Raw genomic sequence first — 20,572 nt, forward strand, 5'->3', positions numbered from 1 at the left:
TGTGTCTTCTGTCTGTGCATGCATGCATTTCATGTATCAGTGCAAGTGATCGCATCAGTGTTGTGTGCAGCAGAGAAAGCGTGTGTCAGAGAGAGAATAAATTCATTTGGTGTCGGGCCTTGCCGAGCTGGGGCTGGGCCAGGCTCAAACACTACGGGCCTGGGTTGGGCTTGAGTTTTGGGCCCATGCAGGATATGCTCTCAAAGTGTGAATTTTATTTTTTCATTTCACTATTTAACCAACACACAGGGAAAACGTTTCTTCAATACTTATTAGCGTATTTTACCAAACACTTTCACTTCTACCATTTATAAGCTCTAAAATGCCAGAAATAATTAACGACTGTTGATCTGAAAAGTAATTAAACTGACAGGGTACGTGGCAGTTTGCGGACAAAAGGCAATTAATAACCCCATATTATTTTGATCTGTGGTGAAACATTATAGTGATACTAATCCTTTTGGGCTTTGGTTGGAGCAAACAGAGAACGGTACAGAATGGCCATTGTAAATGACAACCATAAAACTGTAGAAAAGGCAAAGAAAATTCAGGTTTTAATGAGTAAAAGGAATTAGGGATATTTATTTGAGCCAGAACAGCGACGAGGAACTACAGCGGATACGGAGACAACAGCAAACGGCTATCTTTCTGGTAATCGAAGGTGCAATGTATCATGGGTAAAGTAGGACCACCATCCTTTTGTGGTTTGGTAAATGTTTACTTTGTAGTGCACTCTTGAGGATTTTTCTTGAAACCGTCCATTTCAACCAGCTGGGACGTAACAAACTTGTTATGCAATTTTCCAGATAGGGCTCTGGAATATGACTACAGGGCAATGTTTTTTTTTTTTTTTTAAAGATTTTTTTTTTGGGGGCTTTTTATGCCTTTATTTTAGAGAGGGACAGGGAAAGTAGTCTGACAGGAAACGGGGAGAGAGATAGGGGGTTGACATGCAGCAAAGGTCGTCAGGAACGGGAGTCGAACCCGCGACGCGCTGTCAGGCTGGCATTGCAGCCTAGGGTGCCTGGACCGTCACGCTACGGCCCAGGCCACTACAGGGCAATGTTAAAAAACTATGTTATAATTTGGCATTCTCAAACAATAAATATGCTATATACATTTTGGAAATCATGTTAGAACAGATGCATCCACTGCCCACCACCACGGAGTTCGTGGGTTCGAATCCACCGTGGTGCATCCGGCTTTGTCGAGCGTCTGCGTGAACACAATTGGCCCGTGTTCGGGGGAGGGAAGCCGGGCGGGGAGGGTGATATTGGTCATTGCACGTACTCCTACAGGCTGGGGCGGCACCTGTCAGCGGGGAGTGTTGGGGGGGAGGAGTAGGGCGAAGGCTCTACGTCCTCCTGGTTGGGGCTCCTCACTGGCAGGTGAGTCAGTAGGATACGACAGCAGTGACAACACAGAAATGTGTGGGGAGGAATCAATTGGCATAATGACTAAATTGGGGAGAAAAACGGGTAAAAAATAATTGCTACTCTAAATTATAATTTAAAAAAAAGAACAAAAGAACAGATACATCCACCATGCCCCCAACCTTTCCTACATGCAAGGCTGTGTGTCATGAGTGGAAGTAGTATTACCTTGCTGCTGCTTGACCACATCAAATACACCTTATCGAAAGCTAGACAATGTACATTTAGGCCAATATTGTGCTACCTACAGTCAATACAGTATATACCAAGTAGAAGCTTCCTCTACTTTTTATGTGGTGTCTGTGATGCTAGCTGTATGGTCTCCTTTTCAGAGCTTTTCGCATTTAAAGCAATTTTGATATAAGTATAAATTAAAAAGCAACCAATATTGTCGTCTACATATTCTGTAAATAGCTACATGGGAACATTCTCATATTGCCACCGTTTTCTTTCAAAACTAGCCAGGTAAAAAAAAAATCAGGAAACAAGTGGAGTTAGATGTGAATTAATACTGATTTGTTGGCCTTTATTTATGTTACTCGCCATGCCAATCACCATGTTCTGCCTTCAATGAAGTTGCTCAATTCCAAATCAGAAGAACCAAGAGTGGAAGCACACAAAATGTATTTTTTATTTTGTTCTTCTAAGATTTGAATATAGCAAAATTAGTGAAGTCGTTTCAGAGTGTTGTGGAGGTTTTCATTAGATGCTTTATCTTCCTGCAACTGACTGCGTGTGGCTGTGCGCTTAATTCACTCGGTAAATGCATGGTTATGTATTCATAAGTAGGATATGACACGCAGATAGCAAATATCAAAATTGATGACTTGGACAATTTACTTGACTAATTGCAATAGCTAAAATGTATTAATCAATAAGATGGTCAACTACGTGATAAATCCCAATTAAAATCAATTTAACACCCTAATGCTAAACACCAACACAAGTAATTCTCATTGCTAGGAAAACTCATCCTGTTAAATTAAGGGAGGCTGGTGTGGCTGAGATGTGATTTCATAGTTTATTTTCATATCCCCATCCCCAGGACAAGAAACTAATCATGAAACCCAAAATTCAGAGGCCAATTTCCCAAACCAAAACTTTTACAACCCAATTAGAATTTAGAACAGAATAAACAAACAACGGGGGTGCCTGGTGGCTCAGTCAGTTACTGCATGGACCATATGCTCCTTATGAGCACGAGGATTCGAGTTTGAATTAGAATTCGCATCTCTCTCCTCTATCTGCCATAAACGCCAATAATTCATATTTAAAACAAACAATAAACAATGGCTAGTTACGTTAGCCTGGGATCCAGCCTGCTTCGCTACGTTCGGCAGACTTTTTTTTCTCTCTTCGCTTATCAGTCTGGAATGCACCCCATTGACTCGTTTTGCAGAACTACACTGGAACTACATATGTTACGTTAGGCAACGTCGTTGCTGATTGGATGTTGTTCAAACGATTGACGAATCACAACGATCACACTGTTTTCTTTGTCCCGCACCACAGACCAATCAGAAGCCACGGTTCGATTCCAACCTTATGCCATGTCCCGCCTCCCTTGGATATAGGAGGCATTCCAGACTGAGAAGCGAAGAGAGAAAAAAAAGTCCGCCGAACGTAGCGAAGCAGGCTGGACACCAGGCTATAGTTACGTACCAAAATGGTGCTTTTCCGTTGCACAGTACCTACTAGACATGCCACGTCTGAGTGCATTTTTTGAGTTTCTATTGTCAGATACCAGTTACTTGGAGGTCCAAAGGGCCTTTTTTTCGTGTCTTTTCTAGCCCGGTTATAGCCTAGGAAGGCTGATCAAGGCTAAGACGGGCCAAATGGTGACGTGTAACGCTGTTGACTACTGAATGGCCAGAGAATCCTCACAGCTATGTCAACACACAGAAGACAAAGGCACGGCATGATTCCATTGAAGACTTCTGTGGAATCCAAATGACTGGTGTGGCGACTGAGAACTTTAATTCACGTATTTGTATTTTTGCATCTGTGAGGATGTCTGCCGTGAGTGTAACTGCTTGTGTTAGAAGTCAATTAAGACTGCATTTGTTTGTCAGCGCTGCCGACTATTGATTGGTGCGAATCCACGAAGCACCAAGCACACTACAACCAACTGCAGGCAAATGCAACGATGGACGGACAAGCTCAAGTAACTGAGTCGCCATAAATTACAGCCACCCATTGTTTTATATGCATTTCGGATCTTCTTAGAGAGATGTCTCCCGTGTGTAATAAATGATGGTGTAGAAATGGGTGAGTTTAGATTGCACCATATTTTCTTGCATGGAACATTTTGTTGCATTTATTTTCATTTCATTTAAAGTACTATTATTAGACAGATAGCCAGGGGTATTCAACCATTATGAAACGTTTAAACTAGATGTTAGAAATTAGAAATTAATCAACGGCTAGCAACTGTATGGTGTATTTCTTGCCTTGAAGTTACCAGGAACTGTTTTTGATGGGCTGTATGGCTTAGCCTTGGTAAAAAATTGAAGGGCTGGTGTCCATTATCTCCCATCGTGCCTATGCTGTAACCCCCACTAGAGGCCTCTGATGCTCTGTGTGCGCTGTGTTCACCTTGATGGTGCGGTCTCCCGAGGCGGAGACGATGTACTTGTCGTCGAAGTCCACCACATTGACAGCAGCCCTGTGTCCCACTAGTACCCGCCGCAGGCTGATGTCGGTGGGCGAGGCCATGTCCCACACAGCGATGGAGCGGTCCTTCGAACAGGTCACCATGAGGCCATTGGCGAAGCGGAGGTGGAGCACCGCCTCGTTGTGGTGGATCAGGGTGTTCAGCACCTCCCCCGACGTTACCTCCCACACCCTACCAGGAGGAGAAAGGGTGGAGGGGGGGGTGGGTAATGTAGGACATGGGGAGGGAGAAGAGAGTGTAGGGAAATTATGTGTATTAGGCTTACAATAGAGGACAGATAATTGTGTGTGCAAGCACACATACATGCTGGAGAATGAAGAGACTTTTTTATGTTGAACTTCACCGTTTGGGCAACAAGGATCAAACGCAGAACACACACTGGAAAAGCTGACACTTAAGCCTATAAACAAGTGCCCGTCAAACCGTTACTAAGGAAGTGAAGTCACCTTTTCCTTGGATACCGCCCAGTGAGCACAGCAGAAGTGTGAAGTAATAAGGAGGTAAATGCTGAGCTTCTGTGTGCGGTAGCCAGCTCAGAGTGCCAACACACACACACACACACACACACACACCAAAGAGATGCAAAGACACATTGCAAATGCATCAAATAATTTCCCTGTATCACACATACAGGATATACAGTTTATCTGATGGATATAATAAACTGAAAGTAAAAGAAACAGATTTTTTGGCAATGATAAAGTGTACTAATGGCTTAGGGTTCTTAAGGCTCTCTCTGTGGGTAGTACACATTAAAATCTTATTAACATTTTAGCTGAGCACAGATTCAAATGCTAACGGACTCCTCAGGGTCCCGGAGGAGGACGCCTCAGCGGCTGAGGTATTTTTTTCTACTGGAGGCCGGGGCAGCCTGGGCCTACCGGCACTGGTTAGCCGCTTATTGCCTAGCTCCTGCTTCGAGGCGATTTTATACTCTGTCGCGGGACAGCGTCGCTGGCCGAAACAAAAGGCTGATCCGCAAGCTCGTAGTGAGCTCAGACGTTCCACCGGGTGCGTTTAGCGGACGGTCGGCGTTCGCTAACCACCACCGCTAACCGCAAAATGACGTTGGAAAGTGGGCAGAGTTAACCCCCGAAATCCTAACCCACGACTTCACAAGCTGCCCCACTTGTAGCAATACTTTTTAGCAGCATTATACCACCATCTACTGGATTGTGGGATGTGAGACAGTCACCCTACCAGCCATGGGGAAAATGTTTGTCTGGCTACACGAGACACTACCTGCCTACCAGGCACTCCAAATGAACACAAGTGGCCGTATCTGCAGTTAGTAAGTAGGCATGGTGTTTCCGGTTCCTAGTCTGCACAATTGTTTTTGGTTGTACATTGTTTGTAGCCTACCCGTCATATTATAATTGTATGAGTAAGCCGCACTTTGTTGAGTGCCATTGTCATGTCGCGTTCTCTTTCTGTCTGTGTGTGTATGTGTGCACTAGAGCTGTCAGAATTGGCCAAAAATTACTTTTGAATAGTCCTTTTAACACATTGACTGCCAGAGTTAATTCCAAATTTACCCCCTTGGCTGCCAGCGATTTGCGTGTTTTTTTGTTTTCTCTATTTTCTGCATTTAAATACATTTAAGTTTCTCAGGCCATGGTTTTGAACACATACGACGATCGACCAGCAGAGCGCAGCAAAATGACACCCTCGATGACTCGCTGACTCCCCCCCCCCCCTCCCTCCAGGCTCAAACAGTCAAAACAACATGAACCGGATGTGATTGTCTTCAACAATCTCTGATCGGCTCGTGATACGATGTGATACACGACGACGATGCCTGATCGTCACCCGGACCAAAGAAAATAAAAGGGGAGCTTTCCCTTTGTATTTTATAGCGTGTCCAAAAAAGGGGTTTTCTCTATTCTGGACGAAAATGACCGGAGAAAAACGATGTGACCCGGAAACGAATTCTTTTTTTTTACATCCGGCTTTGGGTGAGTGTGACGTAGGCGGAAAACGAAAGTGATCATGAAAAGTAAACAGACCCGCGCGATCACAGATGAAACCAATGAAAATAGCTAATATCGAGTTAATTCGATGTAGGCACGCAAGCGATGGGATTCTAATATCGAGTTAACTCGATCTAGGCAGTCAATGTGTTAAAACACCACGAATGTCGAATGTAGATTATTTTTAATTTAAAATGTTGTATGCAGTAAAACTTAATTCAAACACAGCAGATGTCTCTTTCTTTCTCTATATGCACCGGCCGCAGTTGGTGCTGAGAAACGTGCTCTCTTGCGAGATCAAATGAATGATTCATACTTTCATACTATTCTATAGCCTCATTTTAATAAAGCTGTAACGGTTTATAGAAACCAGGACTTATCTGGAGAACGGAGACGCATGTGCTGTGATGGAAGTTGGAACAATCTTTACCTCGACATGAAACGGGAAATTATAATCCAACCAATCTGTTTTTGGATTAAATCAAGTTAAGGTAAGCAACAAGATAAATGTGGCACGGAGGGAGTTTTACCGTGAGGGACAAAAACCCATACATGTTTTTACGTTGTGTTTTCGGTGGTCGAGTCTCGTAAATCGTCTACCATCACTACCAAATGAATCACCCGTTTCAGCTTGATTTATCATTTTGAATCAATTAAAGTGACGTTATGTGAGGATTAAACGTGTGTGCTTTCTAGTACAGAACAAGTCAAAAGTCTACCGAGGCTACTGTAGTCTCTGTGCTTCTGTGTCTGTGTTTACAGCAAGGCAGATGATACAATCTTCGTTTTATGATGGTGTGCCGTGGCAAACTAGTGTAGCTAATCTACAAGCCCGCAACGCATTGTGGACTTGTAGATCGGCTCGCGTTTGTGAGCGACAGAGTTGTATGATGACGTTAGGGGAGACTTCTCCGTTATGCCTCGCGTGAGCTCAGCCGCCATTTAAGGTTACATGCAACCAGTCTTGCGAGAACTCACGCAGCAGATTTTTTTTTTTTTTCATTCTTTTATTTTTAATATTCGCAGGAATATTCTAATATGGAATATTAGTTGACAGCCTTACTGTGCACACGTGCAGCGACAAATAAACTCAACTGCTAGAAAAAAATGACCACGAGAAGTTGAAAAATACAACATGTGACCATAATAATTATGCGACTCTCTCTAGTTGAGTCACAGCATATCGAGTTGTTCTCAATACGTTGATGGCTTGTTAAAGATCACCATTGAAAATGAGTTGAGTCCTGACTCCTTACAATGCTCTTGTTAAGTAGCCTAGGCTACGACGTTTGTTTTCAACAAGGGCCTAGTTGAAAGGCTACCCAAAGAAGTAGGCTATTGAGCCATAGATTTGCTTGAGAGGGGCACATGGGCTAATCAAATAACTATTTTCATGGGACATGGCGTCACGGACCCCCAGCGAATCACCCCAAGTTGGGGAACCCTGATCTACACCCTCCCCAGACCAGTAGTAGGGGTTTGCAGTGAATGGGAATACACAGACATGAAGGGTTGAAATTGGCATAACTACTCAATTGGAGAGAACATTTTACAAGATATTATAAATTGTAGATCAAAATTGATCTGGTGTTTCATTTGATTTCTCTTTTTATTTTTAGCCGCATGCGCTAGCGCGGTTCTACAAACAGCACTAGTCCTAGTCGACACCCGAGTGACAAAGTGTCGACACCCGAGTGACATTTAGTGACACCTAAGTGTCATTGGCTGTCCTGGCTGTCCTTCACACTTCACGCCAATGGGGAGACGGTACTTTGAAGCACCCGCCTCTCCTCCTTTGACACCTATTTGTCATTGGCTGTCCTGCCTGTCCTTCACACTTCCCCCCTTTAAGCCAATGGGGAGATGGCGCTTTGCAGCACCCGGAGACGGCGCTTTGCAGCACCCGCCTCTCCTTCTTTGCAGCAGAGAGAGAATGGGGGATAGCCTCAGGCCGGAGGGTTAGCCTAAATGCTAGCGTGCTTCATTAGACCTTGTTTGGCTATTAAGTTATTATTTGGCCATGTTCACACTGACTTCAATCTTAGCTATTGTTGGGAAGACCCGTGTGATGTTGCCACCACTTATATAAAAAACATTAGAGCGTTAATCTGCGAAACAAGTAATCAGGTCTATGAAAAGATTGGGGCAAAAAAAGCCTGCCACATGCGGCTTTATTATGACTTTGGTCATTCTTGTTTTTACATATTAGGCTTTTACACAGAGGCCGTATTCAGTATCACATATTCAATGCACACAATCTAACTTGTCATCTTGAGTTTGCCTCACAGCTAATAGACAGACTATCGTTTCCGGCGACTGACCACTTCCCACATAGCATTCACATATAGAAGACCTGTACATTCAGCTGCGTGGGGTAAGTCATTCTATTGCATGCTTTAATTTTTATTTATTTTTATTTTATCGCAAACAACATGCGGGAATGTCAGCACAGCAGTGCTCGGTAACATCTCCGCTATGTCATGTCAATGATAAGACTATCTCCACACTACAGAGAACCCAATTCCTATATATCAAGCGCCTACTGTCAGCTCGCAAGGCACATACTGAGTGTACAATCTACTGAATGTGCAGAGAAACTATTATTAGAACAATTATTAGCACTCGCAGAAATGCTAGTCCAACTTTTGCCATTTTCTATTTTGAGGTCACAGACATTACATTTTCGGGGGCATATGTGACCAAAATGGTCGCAATTTCAAGCCTTGTGCAGCTCACAAGTTCAGATGTAGATCCTGTGGGTGATTAAGTCAAAAACAGATGTGAGGCGTAAAAAGTTGTTTGGCATCATCAGCACCCGTACAGAGCTTTCTGCTGGCTTATCTGAATAATTATTTTAACAAGAAAAAATCCATGTTATAAAGCCAAACTTCTGTCCTATTTGCCCTTTGTCCAACTGTCATGTGGGAAAGGGTTCAGGCAGAGTTGTATACTTGGTTAGACAGATTGCGCTTCGTTCCCTATATGGAAAGAGGTGGAAGAATGGAGAGAAAAGAGAAGTTTAGCTTCTCTACAAGACTGGCAGAAATCGATGAGCAGGTTCCAATTACATCCGTCTCAAAGGCTTGCACTTTCAAGTCTTGGCTCCTTTCTCCACTGAAATGCTCTCATAGTGCAATATTATTTGCTTGTATGTATGTATGTATACACACACACACACACACACACACACACATACACACACACACCCCCCCCCCCCCCCCAAGTGTGCAATATTATGCTTGAGACCCTGCCTGGATCCCTGAAATGAAGCATTACTCCTTGGCAGCAGGAACTACATACTGCCAGGGCAGGGACAATAACTGCATTATCACGGTTATGTGATGTACACCGCGGTGTGATGAATGTCACCATTATACAGGTCTTTCTTATTCCTTGGTGAAGTGCATATGGTGTGCGATATGGTTGTGGCGGGTGTGGTTAACTGCCAAGACACGTTTTTTTCACCGCAGTGAGAAGAAATCCACACTGTCCCAGCCCTACATACTGCAGTGACTTGTTCGCGTTGTATTTAGCAAAGCTGCAGTGTTCTTTAAAGATTATTCCTAAGCCACTCCTGGTTTAGCAAATCATTGAAACACAAGTCATCAGTATATGACTTGCGCTGTTGCCTGCAATGTTTGATGTATTATTTTTCACACATTAATATAAAACTACTTTTATGTGCCATACCTGACAGTGGAGTCAGAGGAGCCGGTGACGATGACCCTCTCATCATACTGCAGACACAGCACTGAGCCTGTGTGACCCGTCAATATCTTCAAACACTCCAACGACTGCTTATCCCAGATCTGTACAGAAAGACAGAGATGGGAGGGATCGGAAAAGACAGATGAGCAAGAAAGGGCATAGAGAAGTGGGAGAGCGAGAGCATGGAATTGATGCAAGCCAGAGTGAGATGGGGGAGACAGAAAGAGAGAGACGGGGACAGAAAGATAGAAAAAAAGATCAGGGAAGAGAGAAAGCACAAGAGGGAGGATAGTAGTTAAGAAAGTGGTTGTGAAAAGGTAGCAGATTTGGGTCAGGCAAAGAATGGCCTGAGCTCACAGTATTGTTCATGCCCCATTTCCCCACTGCTGCTGTGGTGCTCGACACTGTTGTGTATGTGTGTGTGTGTGTGTGTGTGTGTCTCTCTCTCTCTCACACACACACACACACACACACACACACACACACACACACACACACACACACACACACACACACACACACACACACACACACACACACACACACACACACACACACACACACACACACACACACACACACACACACACACACACACACACACACACTTCTTCTTGTACAGTACATTAGCCTCCTCAAGAAAAAACAAGACAAATCCCTCTTCTCCCTCCATCCTCCCCTCCTTCTCGTCTTTTCTCCCAGGCCTGACGGATGGGGGGGGCACATAGCAAGTCTGGAGATGAGTCCTTTTATCCCATAATTCACTTGTGTTCTGTCTGACTGTCTACTGGTTCACCTCAGCTCCACAGACGGCAATAACAATGGGATGATAAGCTGCTCTGGGCCGTGCAAAAGAACACACACACACACACACACACACGATGGGAAAAAGGTACACAGGTGCACACACACAAGTACCAACATGCACGCCTTGCCGTTCTCGCAATCACACATGCTCACTTTTACCGTTAGTGTCTCGCCTGCACTTAAAGTCACAGAGACACTACAGCAGTTACCTTGATAGAATTATCCCTAAGGCCGCTGATGATCTTGTCATCGTCATACTGGAGGCAATAGACGCCTTTACTGTTCTCCGAGCGACATTGGATCCTCTGCAGGTTGTGTCTGCCACACCGCCAGTTAGCTTCGATAGTCTGGAGGAGGAAGAGGAAAAGACAGTGAGACGGAAATGCAGAACGAGTGGAGGCAACCCCCCCCCCCCCAACCCTTAGGGCAAGGAGAGGGGAAACGTGCAGATTCAGAAGCGTGTGTATTATTAGCAAGGAAAAAAACAGATGTGAGATCTTCTGGGGTGGAAAATGGGGATGGGGTGTGTGAGACTAAAATAGCGGTGTTCTACACTTTTAGCTTGGAATATACCTGGGGGTGTGTGATACGACGATAATAACTGAACGATTAAATTAAAATGTCTCCACGATCTGCATTTTCAGAGATTGTATAGGTCGTGATACAGTGAGTCTATGAGTTGCAATTCTATAACTTAATTCATACTCTAGTACGACAGTGTCGTTCGCCAAAAAGAACAGATCTACAAGCAAACATATATATATGTTATTTTTGTTCATACACGCATTCAAAGTTCCCACCCCCTTTTTTTGTACACTCTTGGAAGCGAAGCGATAATAGACAGACTCGGAGAGTCAGACACTGAAGAGTTGGTCCCTAAAAAGAATCGGTCGTTGGAACCATTTTGGATATTCCAAAACCGACACGGTGCAAACAAATAATATTTGCAAAAATGAACCAGTTTAAACACCTCAAATGCAAGCACCACAAACAGTATAGAGTCAAACAGAGCCCACGAAACAGACCCATAAGGGTCCATTTGTAGAGTTATAGTTAAACAGGAAATTTGTTTGGTTGTAGTTATTCAGTAAATTGTCTAAAATGAAAAAAATATTGTGATAAAATTGTGGAACATAATCTTGCCTGGAATAAATCTGACCAATAAATATAGGTAAATGTGGCACATGCAGAGGGAAAATAACGTCTGCCAATAGGATGAAGAAGGGGCTTGTAAACAAAGTAAAGTACTACAGAGGTGTTTTTGAAATATGCTTTTTTGGACTGACAGCAGATTGGCTGTAACCTCTTACCTCTATGTCTTGGATGATCTTGGGATAAAGAGAGTGATAGTAGGAGTTGGGTGGGACTTCTGTAGTGCGGTTTTTAAACAGGTACTTTTCCCTTTTGGAAATGACAAATAAAATAAATTAGATCAGCACATGCCCTGGAAACCTTATACATAAAAATCAGACAACAGAGACTGACCTAAGTTAAAGTAGCAAAAGTCAATCCCTTTCTGTTGTAGGATACGCAATATAGTCAGGTGTTCAACTCTAACCACTAAAGAAAAAGAGAACGATGCACAGAGCCTCAATAATTGGCGGACCACCCTGAATAAGTACACAAGTTCTCTTCAATTACATTTCTGCGAAAGTGCGAATGCCAGTAACTAAATGATTCCCCTTCCCATGTTATCACTAGAGGGGAACCAACCCCTGTCTTATCGTGCGACTGTGTTCACTCTCACCACTGGTGTCTCTCGGACAGGCCCTTCCAGAGGGGGTCTGTGCGGACCATGCGCTCAATGAGTTTCTTCCACAGCATGCCCTCCGAGATCACCCTCTGCCACTCCTTGCACACCAGTTCTGCCGAGCACAGCGAGCGGGCATCCAGGAAGGACAGGATGTTCTCTGCTATATGGTCCAGGCCCTGGGCTGGTGGGGTGGGGTGAGAAGGAGAAGAGTTGAGCCTGTGTGTGTGTGTGTGTGTGTGTGTGTGTGTGTGTGTGTGTGTGTGTGTGTGTGTGTGTGTGTGTGTGTGTGTGTGTGTGTGTGTGTGTGTGTGTGTGTGTGTGTGTGTGTCTGCTTGTTATGAGAGGGAAACGTCAACTCCCTACTGTGTGCATGAGCATAAAGTATTCCTGTGTGTATGTCAGTTACTGTGCTCGTACAGTGACAATGCATTTTGTATGGAAGTCAGATTTGATGTCTGAGTAACTCTGTGTGAGATATTCTACCTGGCAACGCAGTGATGAAGTCCCTCTGCAGCATGGGTTTGAGGTAGGAGTTGATGTGGCCGTGTTGGTAGTGGCACATGCGGGAGATCAGGTGCTCCACAAACTCCACCTGGTCGGCTTCCGACCACTGGTCAAACAGGGCGATGCAGTGTTCCTTCTCTTTCTCATAGTTGCCCTCTGATGGACGCTTACGAGACCCCGTCACCGGACCGTTACTAAGCTAAAAAGACCAACAGAGCACAGGTACAGGTTTAATAACTGTTCACAAACCCACTTAAACATTCACAAGAAATTTGAATCATTAACATGGCTGGGTGTGGAAAGGTTCAATGCTCTGAATCAAACACTTTTATCTGGATGTTATACTGTAACTCTTGGACATGTGACACTTTACTGTTTAAAATAAGCAACATATATTGAGGCTATAGGCTTTGCACAACTGATCATGTATCACAAAATATTACAATAGAAACGTTCAGATGGTTAATGTGTGCTGCAGCGTGTATAAAAACATAAAAAGAACAAGTAGCAAAAATAAGTAGCCCATCACCCAGTCATAGGCAGTCAAACTACAATATAAGTATTGTACCTTTTGTCAATAGTCAAAATATCAACACCTGCCTCGTAAGATGGCCTAATCAACCGCCACAACAACATTGTGACAGTTGCCACCTCCTGCAAACAGCATTGGAAACAGGAATATTTCTACCTGAATGAATAATGATACCATTAAAAGGTATATTGATACCATTAAAAGGTATAATTCGTGTCACTTCCAAAACTCCTCTACACAGCATTTCTTTTCTTGGCCTGTAATCTGTATTTTTCAACTGCTGTACTGTCCATGGCAACTGAATTTCCCTTGAGGGATCAATAAAGGTTGTATCTCATCTAGTTGAATATAGCATGTCCATAAGAGCTAAATAATATAACAAAATAACTACCAACACTTATCACAAGAATTTCACCACTATGCTAAATTACCTGTAAAAATACTAACAAACATTGATAGATATATTTCGTTTTTTAAAACAAAGCAACTTTTTTTTTTTCATTACAGGCTGACATACTGAAAGTAAATGCCATATCTGAGGAGCTCTTCCTATTAATTATATATTTGATGAGAATTTAGTTCTCATTCATCATACCCTTACATGTCTAGTGTATTTGCTTCTTTTTTTTTAAAGAACAGAGTTGCATGTACAGTAGTTTGTAACACATTCAACCATATGGCCTTCAATCTATACGCACAGTTTTTAAAGCTATATATTAAAGCTTCTTCTTTTCCATTTTTTATAACCTTTTCACTACTTCTATGCAGATTAATGCATGGCCATGTGGGGTGTGCACACCTTGAGAACTGTGTTCTTCTTTGGCGACAGGTCGTCTACGAGGTTCTGTGACTCCATCCCCGACATATTCTGTGGAGACAGGAAAAAAAACACAAGGCAGGGGTGGCTTAGCATCGGATTCATTGACTTGGTGTGTGTGTATATTGTTTGTATCAAAGACACTAAAAAAGCCAGGTCGACGGCGTGGACAGCGCTGAATAAATAAGAGTAGCGCAAACACAGCCAAGGAAAGGGTAGCGAATATGATTTCTGGAGCGTACACGCACGCACACACACAGTTAACTAATAGACTAATGCAACAAAAAGAATCTATCTGCTTTCTTGTCTGTGATGTGGCCTAAGCAGTCTGGACAGGAAATTAAACTGCAGCATCTTGGGTATGTCACTGGCAGCAGCTCAGACACCGGTGTAATGAAACTAGAATCAGACAGTGGCTTTCCAGCACAAACAAGAGAAAAGAATAGACAAACACATGGTGGAGGTAACTGGATCCCACACATGTACATAGCATGACTGAAGATGGAATGCGATTTACTTCCTGCTACCGGTGAATTGCATACAAGCAAAATTTGTACCAATACCACCTTCAAACAAAAGGTGGCTTCGAAAAATAAAACTTTCAACTGAGCTGCAGGCTGACAACATTGTGACCACAGTGATGATTTCATCAATATTTCCCAAAGCAATACTTTGCGAAGGTAAAACAACTTGTCTTCTTGACACAGCCATATCGGTCACATTGATTAGACGTTTATAAGCGGACATTATGGTTTCTGATAGAAAATACAATCTTAGAAAGTTATAATTTAGGAGATACAGTATGTGTGAGACAGAACACTGTTTTTTCTGGGCTTTTGTATTCATTGCTGACTAAGAAGACCACAGACTATGTGAGAGGACAGGCCATAAACAAATGAGGGACATTAAGTCAATATGTTCCAAAGTATACAGTCTCTATATCCCACACATCCCTTTAAACCCAGACTTAAGAAATCTCAAGAAATGAACAGTGACCAAACAATCTGTGTGACAGCATAGTGCAATCTATTAGTCGCAACACAGTTTCAACTACAGGACGATTCACATCTTCTCTCATATTGTAATTTCGCTTATAGTCTTCTTTGGTCATGGATAGCACTGTAATACTTCAGAGGTTCAGTGCTGTCCTATGGGTACCTAATCTCCAAATTGAGAAAACTGGACACACAACCTCTGCCTGCAAGAGGGTCAATGCTATCACATATCTGTGAGAGAGTGTGTGTGTGTGTGTGTGTGTGTGTGTGTGTGTGTGTGTGTGTGTGTGTGTGTGTGTGTGTGTGTGTGTGTGTGTGTGTGCGCCATGGTCAGAGGCTTTGAAAATGTTCATCTAGGAGAAACGGGTAAAATCGAGGTTCAACTGTCTATACACACCATAATGACCCATGTGCTACTTGTTCCCCTGAGTCCAAAACTTTGGCATTGGGTGTTTATACTTGGAGACATTGACCAGAACCAACAGAAAGCCCCTCCAGATCAAAAAGCGGTGCCCATCACCAACACAAACAGACACACGGTCAGTTATCAAGACCAGTGCAGACAGGACAAGCAGGCAGGATGGGCTTGCTGGTAGTGGTGGTGGTGACCATGCAGAGCATAAAGACAGATGTACTGATAGACCACATTAAGCCAGGAAGGCACAGGCAAGCATGTAGCCTCTCAGAGCTGGAAGGAGACCCCCCCCACCTCAGTCCTCACACCTCCAGGTAGAAAAGAATAAATAAACATTGCTCCTCAAATTTGGGGGTTATTCTCTGGTACCCCCCCTAACATAATCATCATACACAATGATGACGAGTCATTCCATCCCGATATCTTCAGCTTATGGGGGTAAAATACTCCATATGTCCATTGTCCAATTATTATTTGCTTCATAATGTTGTCCAATTCAGGTACAACAAAAACTTAAGTTTCATGAAGCTGTAGAGGGGTTACACTAAATGTGGGCCATCAAAGCAGAGATTCTGTTTCTCAACCAGAGAGGGCTGGGGGGACACCAGAGATGAACTCCAGAGCAATGTGCTTTTGATGGGCAAGGAAAGGAAGACAGAAGGTGAGAGAGGGTAGACAAGGGGGTGTGAGGGGTGTAAGGAGGAGTGGGTGATGAGAGGTATAGGGAGTGGGACAGGGCATAAGGATAGGAGGGGCAGCAGAATTAAGAGGAGAGGCAGAACCTGGTTGTGAGCCCGGGTGGAGGGGATGCTCTGCAGGCACCTGAGTGCACACAAACTCTCAGCCACCGAGGAGCAGCCCAGCCAGAGAGAGCGAGGCACAGAGCACTGTGTGAAAGAGAGAGAGGGAGGGAGGGAGGGAAGGAGAGGAGAATGAAGGGGAAGAGGATAAGAGAGGAGGAGACAAGTTGGGGGGTAAAGGAAAGAAGGGGAATTGATGAGAGGAGGGGTGGAGGCAAATGAAGGAGATATATGGATAGGTGTAATGGTGGTGGGGGAGGAGGAACAAGACCGGTGGAGTGTGTCAAAAAATGTTAAAAAAATAAATTAAAAAGTGAGTGGAGATTGGAATTGAGAGGGAGGAGGGGTGTAACCATCGAGAGTGAGGGGAGAAGAGGGGAGAGGAGGTGGGGTAGTGAGGGGGAAAAACCAGTATTAGAGCTACACGCACATTGGCACAGTGAGCGCAGGAACACATCCCTTCACACACAAGATATAGACTGACACAAACACACATACAGAAGCATTATTAGACATGAAGTGGACAGGGATAGGTCGAGGAGAGGAGGAGCTGTGGGGGCATTGGTCACTTTAATGTTTTTTTGTTTATACATAATACCCTACTACCCACTGTTCTGCCATCCCCACTCTTATGAGTGGTTAGTGAAAAACGCCGGGACAAAACACACACCACATGGAATTGTAAACAAACACGTAGGCCTGTACAATCTTGGCTCTACACAAGTGTGATTGTGAATGTTAAATACATGTATGGCTAAAATTGTTATGTAATATTTGAGTTTATTAGTGTCTAATACCAAATATACTACACATTTGTAGTAAGGGACATTTCATGTGAATGACTAAAATGGTACACCTGAGGCACTTTTTAAAAATAGCCAATGGCAATATTACTTTAACATACTGATAATCAATCACCTGTTACTACAAGCCTTTTAAGATGGTATGAAACAATGTGTTCAAATGAAAGTGGGATGAGATGATCTCATGACTGCATCCTGTAAACTTCAGTTCACCACCATAGCTTAATTGAACAACAACAAACAATAAGTGTTTTTTCAGTTGTCCCTCTCCGTTATACTATGCAAGAACTAACATTAGATGTGTGGACAGGACAAAACAATTGCAACCAGTGGCCTTTAATATTTACGACCAGAAATATTGGGGTTTTACAAAAACCTACCAATTTCCTAAAAGCACTACCTTTCAGGCCTAGCGCTAACGAAAGATAAATACACAACGAGATTGTCAACAGAGGTAAACAATTTCGGATTCAAATCCGCAAACTTCAGTTCCCAAATATATGTGGCCACAAATCCAAACAATACCACACAACTACAATACCCAACTGTGGGCTATTCAAGTTCCAACAAATTGGCCAAATGTGTAGTAATGTGAACCACAGGCACAGCTACCAAACGGTTTCATATAATCACTTTGACCCCTGTGATGCTGGCTAGCAAGCTAATATTAGCCACTTAGCTAGCTAGCAGCTCAACATAATTTTATTTGGAAGACGGTAAACCGATACCATTAGTTCTACAACTTCCCACCGGGCGACAAACAATACAAGTGACTGACTGTTTTTGTGTCGGAAAAAACAACAACAAAAAACAACCCGTTAGTTAAGCAGTTAAGTGGGCTGTTAAGGTTCAGATAATGGCTGTCAAATGGAACTAGTTTTTTTTCTTTGCATGCTAGCTAGCCTGTTAAGCTAATCGCTCGCTGTGTGAATGAAACAGCAACACACTTCCTTCTACGCACTTCTCAAAAATATAAACACACACACAAGCAGCACATTGCACTTTCAGCTACACACATCTCTCCTGCGAGATGATGCGTTTTATCATGTCGTCCACGCACCAAAGACCGAGTGAAAGTTACCTCAAAGTAATGTGGTTAAAAAAACAACAACCACCCTTTTAATACGAGGTGCTTCGTACCCAGCTAGCCAATATTAGCTTAGCTAGCCATAAGCTAAGGCTTTTTTATGCTAGTCGCACGAGCCTTTCGCTATTATCACCAAACCCTTACCCTAAAAGTGATTGCCATCCGAAAAATGTTCGGCCAAACGACGCAAGAACACTTCCGATGTTTAAATGAATGATTTTGTCGAACTCGCCGTTGGTGTGACGGGGTATTAAAGGAGCGTTAGGCGGCAGCAGGGCCCGCACCGGGCAGCCAGTGGCGCAGCGTCACCGCAGTGAACAACTACCCCGACAACACTCGGCTTTCTCCGGGCCCACGACTCTTCAATAACCTTTCGACTGGCTTGCTTTTAAACTATACCAAATATAATGCGTTTGGGTGACAATTATTTGAACGTAGCTGTCGTCGTTCACCCAACAGAAGAAGAACATTCGTGGCATATATATATATCGATCATTTCAGGCCCTCCTCCCTCTTAATTTCTGGTCGCCCCCTCCTCCTCCTTCTTTCTCCTCCACCTCTACCGACGAGCGAGCGGCTCCAGCCCCCCCGTTCCTGTCGTCGAATCGAGTTCGGTGCCATAATTGTGTGGTTTAGATTCAGATTTAATACCGGGATGCCACATCCAAACGAATCTTACCATTAATTCCAACGTTTTGTCCTCCATCTCCGGTTCCATGTTGATCAGATCAGATCCCCCCCGAAACTCGCTCTGAAAATGGAAACCCAGCCCTGCGTCGGCGGCCCGCAAATGCAAGAGACGTCATTCACTTCGCTCAGCCACACACCGCTTGGAGGAGCCGTGTCAAAGGGAGTGGGTGGGGGATGGTGACGCCGACATCAAGAAGGAGAGTGCCGATTGGACTGGTTTTGTCAAAAGGGGCCGGTTTAATTGCGTTGCCTTTTATTGATTGGCTTACCGTGCTACCAAGGCTTCCCCGGTGACTCCCACAAACAAAAGGGCAAACGGATGAGGATGCTGTTGCTATCCTGAGGAGGAATACACCAAGGCATGATCAATCATCCGCATAGCTTTTGCCGTGATGCTGCAGGATGTTGCGTTTAATATGTGATATGAAGTAAAAAATAAAATGAAATAGATGCTAGTTAAAAAATAAAAAATCATACACATGAATGATTTAGTGTTCATATATATATGACCAAACTTTTCAGCAGTGGCTAATATTTTAGTTAGAATGGTTTAGGTTACAGTCCATTCTCAACCAATTACATTTTATACAAACCATTTGACCTCAACTGCTTGTAATGAATCTAAGATTAAGATACTTAAACAGAAATTTAATTCCTGTCAGGCATAAGGCACAGCATTACAATTACTCCTTTGCTCACATTTGAAGCCTTTCTCCTCATGAACTTGAAATGTAAGTGTTAACGACACTGCTTTAAATTTATTGGCTTGAATTTGACACTCATCCATTGTCCTGTATATTACATTTACAGGTTTTCACTTCTTTAAACCAATCTGAGTCATGACCATGTCCTGACAAATTGAAGTGCTGACCCACTGGGGGTACTAAGAATGACTGCCATTACAATTGAGATGCCTTGATGCATTTCTATCAGCAACACAATTTGGCATAGGTAGTATTCAATCTTGATAGAATTAGAAATTAAAGATTTCATCTATACTGATCAACTAGTCTGAATTGGCACTGTATACATTTGACATTAAGGTTTTGTCACCCTGGCTTTCATGTAGAATTACAATATAAAGTTTTAAAGAAATAGTTGAACCCAAACAGAAAGTCTGGCATTATGTATGCCAGCTGAAGTTTCCTTGTCCACATAACGAAAGTTGCAAGCAAAGATTTGTAGCAGCCTTCTCCAAAACTCAAGTCAGAGTAAAAATCATCATGAAATCACTGGATACAGCTCGTGCAGCATAGTCCTCAGAAGCCAAATGACCACACCGATAGGAAAATATCTAGATTTAGACCATAATTTGTTGCAAATCTAATGTAGACGCATTAGTCTGCAATGTTGCGTTGTGTAAAGCGAGCACAAGTGTAAATAGGTATTTTCCACAGTGCAATCATTTTACTTCAGAAGGCTATTATGTTGCACATTACTACATTTATGATCATTTGCTCTATTTTAAAACAAACAAACAGTTGTCACAGAGAAGGATGCAACATAGTTGTGCCAGCAACCCCCTTGTTATGTAGACAAATAAATGTCACCTGTGTTTCAACTGGCGTAAAATGGCAAGTAGAA

The 20,572-nt window shown here is 43.2% G+C and overlaps 1 protein-coding gene and 1 long non-coding RNA gene across 3 annotated transcripts in view; both read right to left on the bottom strand.

Moving 5' to 3' along the window:
• Nucleotides 1-19,172, bottom strand: part of LOC311034231 (F-box and WD repeat domain-containing 11-B) — a 22,557-nt gene extending 3,385 nt beyond the window's left edge. The window contains exons 1-8 of one of the 2 annotated variants that reach the window (XM_084042051.1): nucleotides 18,978-19,172; nucleotides 14,181-14,249; nucleotides 12,829-13,048; nucleotides 12,340-12,526; nucleotides 11,903-11,993; nucleotides 10,802-10,939; nucleotides 9,768-9,886; nucleotides 4,029-4,278 (exon numbers count right to left, since the gene is read on the bottom strand). In XM_084042051.1, coding sequence (XP_083898177.1) covers nucleotides 4,029-4,278; nucleotides 9,768-9,886; nucleotides 10,802-10,939; nucleotides 11,903-11,993; nucleotides 12,340-12,526; nucleotides 12,829-13,048; nucleotides 14,181-14,249; nucleotides 18,978-19,016 — 1,113 coding nt within the window. In that variant the 5' untranslated portion in view covers nucleotides 19,017-19,172. Of the gene's footprint in view, nucleotides 1-4,028; nucleotides 4,279-9,767; nucleotides 9,887-10,801; nucleotides 10,940-11,902; nucleotides 11,994-12,339; nucleotides 12,527-12,828; nucleotides 13,049-14,180; nucleotides 14,250-18,442; nucleotides 18,763-18,977 lie in introns of those variants that run through there. The other variant, XM_084042052.1, reaches the window with a different exon arrangement.
• On the bottom strand, nucleotides 4,297-9,211 carry LOC311034234. Its single transcript, XR_014599580.1, has 3 exons — nucleotides 8,259-9,211; nucleotides 6,240-7,680; nucleotides 4,297-5,617 (listed from the first exon to the last, which is right to left on the bottom strand). It is a non-coding gene; the product is annotated as an uncharacterized lncRNA (long non-coding RNA).
• Nucleotides 19,173-20,572: the final 1,400 nt, after the last annotated feature.

Source organism: Gymnoscopelus microlampas, assembly GCF_963454915.1.
Source record: "Gymnoscopelus microlampas genome assembly, chromosome: 18".
Lineage (NCBI taxonomy): Eukaryota > Metazoa > Chordata > Actinopteri > Myctophiformes > Myctophidae > Gymnoscopelus > Gymnoscopelus microlampas.